This window comes from Orycteropus afer, unplaced genomic scaffold, assembly GCF_000298275.1.
Source record: "Orycteropus afer afer isolate SDZICR_OR568_19922 unplaced genomic scaffold, OryAfe1.0 scaffold00006, whole genome shotgun sequence".
NCBI classification, from domain to species: Eukaryota; Metazoa; Chordata; class Mammalia; order Tubulidentata; family Orycteropodidae; genus Orycteropus; species Orycteropus afer.
This window is the reverse complement of record NW_006921593.1, coordinates 28,392,462-28,399,940: the sequence shown is the minus strand read 5'-3', so window position 1 is coordinate 28,399,940 and position 7,479 is coordinate 28,392,462. Positions and strand designations below refer to the sequence as shown.

The 7,479-nt window shown below is 50.4% G+C and overlaps 1 protein-coding gene across 1 annotated transcript in view; it reads left to right on the top strand.

Moving 5' to 3' along the window:
• The window catches only part of SPATA3 (spermatogenesis associated 3), a 7,733-nt gene extending 1,533 nt beyond the window's left edge, over positions 1 to 6,200 (top strand). The window contains exons 2-3 of the mRNA XM_007943852.1: positions 3,865 to 4,036; positions 6,095 to 6,200. Of these exons, the coding sequence (XP_007942043.1) occupies positions 3,865 to 4,036; positions 6,095 to 6,200 (278 nt within the window). The remainder of the gene's footprint in view (positions 1 to 3,864; positions 4,037 to 6,094) is intronic.
• The last annotated feature ends 1,279 nt before the right edge of the window (positions 6,201 to 7,479 follow it).

Here is a 7,479-nt window from a genome sequence, read left to right as displayed (position 1 = left end):
TTTGGAAATAGAGACTCTTCTGTTATGTTAATTATTAGGTCAGAAACCAAAAAAAAAAAAAAAAGATCAAACCCACTGCCATTGAGTTGATTCCGATTCGCAGGGACCCTACAGGACAGAGTAGGACTGTCCCGTAGGGTTTCCAAGGCTGTCAAGTCTTTACGGATGCAGGCTGCCTCATCTTTCTCCTGCAGAGTGTGGTTAGCAGCTGAATGCTTTAACCACTGCACCACCAGAGCTTCCATAAAGATTCAAAAAGAAAAAAAAAACCTCACTCCCATCTAGTCAGTTTGGACTCATAGGAACCCTCATTGGGTTTTCAAGACTGTGTATCTTTACAGAAGCAAACTGTCCCCATCTTTCTCTCATGGAGCATCTGGGGGTTACAGCCTTGGAAACCCTATGGGGCAGTGCTACTCTGTCCTCTAGGGACGCTGTAAATCAGAATCGACTTGACGCCAATAGGTTTATTATCATCTCCATTTTATAGATGTGGAAACTGAGGCTCAGAGAAGTCAAACAACCCACTCACAAGTGTGGCACTAGAAGAGGAACATCAGTCTATCCTGACTTCAGAGTCCTCGCTCTTAGCTGAGCAGAGGCCTTTGGAACCTGAGAGGGCTGGTAGTCTTCCTGAGAGGAAGAACACCCTCCCCGGAGCTGCTCCCAGATCCAGCGTGGGCCAGTGCCTGGGGCGGGGTGGCCCTGAGCCGGCCATGCTCCCTGGGCCTGGCTTCTCCCTCTGTGGTGGCATGAGCTGGAAAGAAGTGAGAGATGCCAGTGCTGAGCCCCGGGCATCGCTGTGGTGGTAGTATTTCTGTGGCTAAGAGTCAACCCCTTGACACACGGCAAGGGTGTTGAGGGTCACATTACGTATTTTATGTAGTATGATCATCTACGGCTGAGGTAAACGTTTCTGCCTTGTGGCCTTCTGAGATGGAATCTGTGGAAAGTGAAAAACGGAATGAATGCATGTGGCTGTCACCCCCGGAGAGGAGTAGAGATGTGAACATCACCACACTCGGCTTGTTGAAGAGGCAAAGCAGGAAACGGTGGCTCGTCATGGTTGCCGTGGACCCCTCCCCCACTTCCTCTGCCAGAGCCAGAGTGGAGTGGAAGGCCGCAGATCACAGGGGAGGGCCCCGAGGGGAAGGACTGCACTTTGTGAAGAAAATAGGTCTTCCACAAGAAGCGTTGGCAAAGATATAGAGAAACTGGAGTCCTTATACACTGCTGGTGGGAATTTAAAAGACTACAACCTCTTTGGAAAACAGTTTGGCACGTTGTTGGGTGCTGTAGGGTCAATTCCGACTCATGTGACCCTGTGTGACAGAGTAGAACTGTCTCATAGGGTGTTTTTGGCTGTAATCTCTATGGCAGCAGGTTGCCAGATCTCTCTCCTGGTCAGCTGCTGGATGGCTCTCCTTTCAGTTGGCAGCCAAGCACTTAAATGTTGTGCCACCAGGGTCCTTAGCGTTACCATGTGACCCAGCAATTCCACTCCTAGGTATATACCCAAGAGATGTGAAAACACACTGCCACACAGAAACTTGTGTGTGACTGTCTAGAGCAGCAGCATTCCAAATAGCCCAAGAGTGGAAACAACCCAAATGTCCATCGGCTGATGAGCAGATCCATACATTAGCAAACTCTGAGTGGTGCAAGCACTCAGCTACTAACGAAAAGTTGGTGGTTCAAACCCACTCAGAGGCACCTTGGAAGAAAGGCCGGGTGATCAGCTTCTGAAAGGTCAGAGCCTTGAAAACCCGCCTGAAGCCCAGTTCTGCATGGCAACACATGGGGCTGCCCTGGCTCAGAGCTGACGCGATGACAGCTGGTTGGTGTCCATGCCACAGAATGCTATTTGGCAATGAAAAGAAATGAAGTACTGATACATGCTATGGTATGGATGGGCCTCAGATGTACCACACTAAGTGAAAGAAGCCCGTTCCCAAAACAACACATATTGTGCGATGTCATGTATATGAAATGTCCAGAATGGGCCAATGTCTACAGACAGAAAGGAGAGTTGAGGTTGCCTGGGCTGGGGAGTGACTGCTGTTGCATCCAAGGTTTCTTTTTGGAGTGATGACATTTGTCTGGAGTTAAATAGGTGGTGGTCACATAACTTGATGATCAGGCAGTGCCTGATCACAAACAAGTCCATTCCTAACTCTGTCTTTAAGTCAAATGTGTACGTTACTTGGAATAGTTAGGTTCATATCTAAGGTCAGTCAGTCAAATGTTTGTCTGAGTATATAGTGTACCTTTCTATGCATAAAACATATTAAAGAAACACTTCCAGAGACACTAAAACATCTTTAACATAATAATACAGTGAATAATAATAATGTTTGGATGTGTGTCAAAACATTGGCTTTGTTACTACGAATCAATGTATGTATCTCAAATTTTTTTAATATAATAGGCTTTACCAGGGTTGGTTCAGAACTACAGGTTGTATGAAAGTTGAACGTTTGTCATCTGGGTATTGCCTGTATACCAAAAACACTGAAATGTATACACTCTTTTTTTTTTACCTCACTGATTCTTATTTTTTATTTTTGCAGTGTTCCCTCCCCTCCCTTCCCTGAAATGTACACTCTTAAAGCATGAATTGGAGTATGTGAATGATACCTCAATTTTTTTTAATTAAAAAAAAAATTAAAGTCTTGCATTTAAAACCGCATATTCCAGGAGAAGCATCTGTCGGAGCTCTGAGTAGGAAGTGTGTCCAGTCTGCCAGGTTGGCCATTGGCTTCCTGGACCTTAAAAACCCACTTGTTGAGTTGATCTCAACTCATGAGAATACAGCTGGATCCGTAGGGTTTTCAGTGCTGATTTTTGGGAAGTGAAGCACCAGGCCTTCTGAAGTGCCTCTGGGTGGACTCGTACCTCCGACCATTCGGTCAGCGGCCAAGGTACCGACCATTTACACCACTCAGGGAGTCCCTCACAGAGCTGACAGTTGGAAGCATCTGGAAGAGCTGCATGAGGAAGGAGTTACCCGGCCGCAGTCCTCTTCCTAACAGGAGAGGGCACCATCTCTGAGTTCTGCTGGGATGGAAACGGAAGACAAGTTCAGGGAAGTATTTCCAAGTGTGTAAACTAGAGCAGGGATTGTCTTCTGGACGAAAGCAATGAACCCTGCATATGTGACATGAGGCAGCCAGAAACAATTTTAGGACTCCCAGCATGGCCTCTCATGGGGTGAGCTGTCACCTGCCTACATCACTTCCTGTGAGTCCTCTGGGAAGAGCACTGAATTGAGAGTGAGGAATCCGGGGTTGAAGTCCACCTTGGCAGTTCGCTTGCTGTGAGGGAAAAGCAACCACAAACAGTTGTCGTCCGGTCGTCTCCGACTCACGGTGACCCCATGTGGTCGGCGTAGAACCATGCACCATGGGGTTTCCAGTGGCTAATTTTTCAGAAGTTGATCCCAGGCACTTTCTTCCGAGGCACAACTTGAACCTCCAGCCTTGCAGGCAGCAGCCGAGTGCTTCATGTTTGCACCACCCACGAGCCTAAATCCTTTGAGCCTCAGTTTCCTTATTTGTAAAATGAGAACAGCGCACTTGGTAGGATTGTGATGGATTGATAGTGATGTGAATATGGGCACAGGACCTCTTCCCAGGTAGCTGTGGCCCACAGAACCACCATTTCTGAGACAGTCCTCTCCTCTGTTTGTTAAGAGAACGTTTTGTTGGAGAACTGCCCTCCTGGAGTCCTCAGTGGTTCCTCTGAGTGCAGGGTCTCCTCGTTAATCCTATCATTGTGGCGGCTGAGCCTTCCCCGACGGTGTCTTCCCAGTTCGAGGCTGCAGAGCCAGCTGGTCGCTTACCTCTCTCCTTTTCTGTCCACCAGGGCCTCTGACCCATGTGGGCCCGCACTTCTGCTCCTGTGCCCGTTGCCCAGGCAGCTCTGCTTGCTGGCGTCGTCTGGGGCAGTGCCACAGCCGTATCTCCGATGCCCTGATGCCTCGGGACTGGCATCCCCTCCCAGGGAGAGAAACCCCAAGCCTCCTCACTTTCTACAGGTCCTGACACACGGGGGGCTGGAGCCTCAGAGCACACATTTCCACCTGATTGACGGTGAGGTGTCACTTCCTTAAGCCCACGAGGAAAGGTTTTCCGCAGAGTGGCCGCTGCCTGGAGTTTGGCAGGCAGGGCCCTTTTTGACAGGGACCCGCCAGCCAGGGCGCCCCAGCTGCACAGAGAGGTGCTTCTTGTCTTCCTTACTTGAGAACTGCTTCTTTTAGGGGTCTCTAATTTCTTTTCTCCTCATAGATGCCCTCCCTCAGGAGCTTTGTGGCCACTCGCTTCCTTCCGTGGCCCACACCGTGGCCGAGGGCTTCAGATGTTTCACCTGCGTGACTTCCCCGAGTTTAGTGGCAACGAGTGGCTGTAACTCCCTCTGTGCACAGTCCTCGATCCTCTGTTGGGCCTCTCAGGCACTTTGTGGGTGGCCTGTGGCTGCACGCCCATGGTGTCCCACACAGTATCTGGCCATGTTTTCCTCCTCCACAAAGCCACCAGTGGCAGCCATTGGCCTACCTGACGAGGCCCCTGTCCAGGCTGAAGGAGCAGGCTGAAGATGTTATTCTGTTCTTCGGTGGGGCTGGGTTATATGCAAAGGAGGAGCGGGGTCCCCACCCACCCCCACCTCTGAGCTCCCCAACTCATCTGGACCCTAGAGGAGCTCCGCCATCCCCAGAGCCTCACAGATCTCCTGGGGGAGGCCCTTCCACTTGGGACGTCATACCCCGAACCCAGGAGCAGAGCCCGCCCCCCCTCCTCCTCAGCCTCCTCCTCTTCCTTACCCCTCCCCCATCAAGTTCCCCTCCAGTCCCTAAGTGGAAAAACACCATCTCTTATAAGTGTGAGGAGCAGCGAACAGATACTGGGGCTGTGTCTAGAACCAAAACTGCTCTGTTACCTAGTACGTCCCCCAAATATTAGAGAGTATGTCCCAGAGAAGCTCTAGTACCTAGTACACCCCCCCAAATGGCTATCACTTTCTAGGCCTCATCAAGGAAGGGCTGCCCTCTTTAACCCTTTCCTCCAACACTGAGCTTTCCCATCCTTCTAGTACCAAATTATGCCATGTTTTCATATCAGTTTAAAACTCACGAGGATTGTTGAGAAAAACCCAGTCTGCACAGGTTACTAAGTGGGACACTCTGAACAGGAAACATTTACCCTTAAAACTTGACAGTCTGCACGGTAAGCTAAGGGGTATGTGAGAAATGGGGATGAGGAGCAGGAGGGAATGTGTGTCCTGGGGCGAGGCTCAGGGTTTCAGAAGAGAGTAGCTGCTTCGGATTGTGGTGTGGGCAGACTTTGTAGTAACAATGGCATTTGAACTGAGCCTCAAAGCATCTCTCTGGCTTAAAATAAAAAGATGGGACATTCTAGGTGGAGGAAAACAGCAAAAGCAGGAATCAGCATTAGGACAGTGAGGGGGAAAGGATAGGCGCCCAGTTCGGCCAGGGTAAGACATGTGCTCTTATTTTTATTCGAAGTGAAGCACCTCCCTCCAAAGTCTTTACGTTTCTCAGTGGAGTGTAATGTTGGTGTTGGGTTTAAAATACTACTCACATTAAATGAGGATCCTTCCTCATAGGCTTCTTATCGAATAGGTGTTACCTTTTTTTTTTTTTTTTTTGATGACTTCCTCGCCGTCACTGACAGGATCGTGTGTTTCCCTGGCCTGTGTGGTGGGCACCATACATTATCCCCTGAGGTTCCTTGTCTCTGAAGTGGAGTTAGCAGTCGGACCTACGTGCTTTGTGGGCTAGTTGTGAGGCATGGAGAAGACGTTGGGTGTGAGGGGCCTAGCATAGGGCCTGTCACACAGCGGCCTGTCAGGGCTTCACCACCTTTGTAACCTGTCCCCACCTCAAAGGGTGTAAGGGGTCCTGTGTCCCGCCCAGCTTGTTCAGATCCAGGGAGGTCTTGTGGCTGGGATTTGTTGGTAGGGGTGCTCCCTGAGGAGGAGGGGTGCTCGTGCGATCCCGAGGGGCCCCTGCGACTCCAGCTTTCCCTGACCAGAGGCAGGCACTCATGCCTAGTGGGATTTCTGCATTGCTTTACAGAAAATCTGGAAGAAAACATTCAGTCCATCGCAACCTACGTACTCCAAGCTCTCGGGACCGCTGTTGTGGTCCTGGGAGTCCTGGGAGCTGCCTACTACACCATTGAATCCTTGTGAGCGAGCCCAGCCCGTGGTCCGGCAGGTATGTGCACCCTGCATGCCCACTGCCCTTCCGGAAGGAGTCTGTAAGCCCCTGATACACCATCCCCATAGCTCAGTGCTCATGGAGGGGTCGACCCTTCTCTGAAAGGAAATGGTCCTTATAGATAGACCAAGCCTCCAGCCTCTCAGGAAAACGGGAGCCAGTAGGAAAACATGACACGCTTCTGAGCTCGGGGTTGTCTGGACGGCTCTCAGACAATGGCGGAGCCATTATGAGGATTATCAAGCGGGCCCCCCCCAAGCCCCACTGACCCAGTATCCTTGTCACAGATACTCTGCTTGCCACCAAGTCACCTCTAATTCAGGGCAACCTGTTTGTACAGGGAACAACTGTGTACCATAGGGTTTTCAGTAGGTTGACTTTATTATTTTGTGATTTGGGTGAAAGTTTACAGAGCAAATTCATCTTCCATACAGCAGTTCACATATACTTTGTCTCATGACATTAACTGCAATTTTCTACAATGCAACAGCTCCCCTCCCACTTCCTCCCCATAGTTACCTCTTTCCTGTGTCCCTTCCCTCCCATGCACTCCTGCTCCCCCAGCTGTCTCCCTGTGCATACACTGCCCTTCTATTCTCCCATGATTGATCTTTCCAAGGAGTGTATCTACCTAATGTAAATGTTCAGTTCCTATGCTTGTCTTTTGTTTGGCTGGAAGCCACAGAAGTGGGTTCAATTCCAGACCTGAAGGGCAACTAGGCGCCATAGTCTCAGTGGTTTCACCAGGCTCTATCAGACCAGCAAACCTGTTCCTATGCCTGTCTTTTGTTTGGCTGGAAGCCATAGGAGTGGGTTCAACTCCAGACCGGAAGGGCAGCTGGGGCCACAGTCTCAGGGGTTGATTTTTATGGAAGTCGATTCCCAGGCCTTTTTCCTGAGGTGACTGGGTGCACTAGGAACTCCAGATTCAGCAACTGAGCGTGTTACCCATTCATACCGGCCTGGGAGCCCTGAGCCCACTCAACACGCCTTTATTCCCCTGAGTGGTAACTGACAGGAGCTCTGGTAGCACTGTGGTTAAAGCATTGGGCTGCTGACCAACAGGTCAGCAATTGGAACCCACCCTCTGCAGGAGAAAGATGAGGAAGTCTGCTGCTGTAGAGATCACAGCCTTGGAGACCCTGGGGGCAGTTCCACTCTGTCCTCTAGGGGCGCTGTGGGTCAGAATGGACTCCAGGCAGTGGGTGTGGTTTGGGCTTTGCTTCTGTGATTGACAGCCT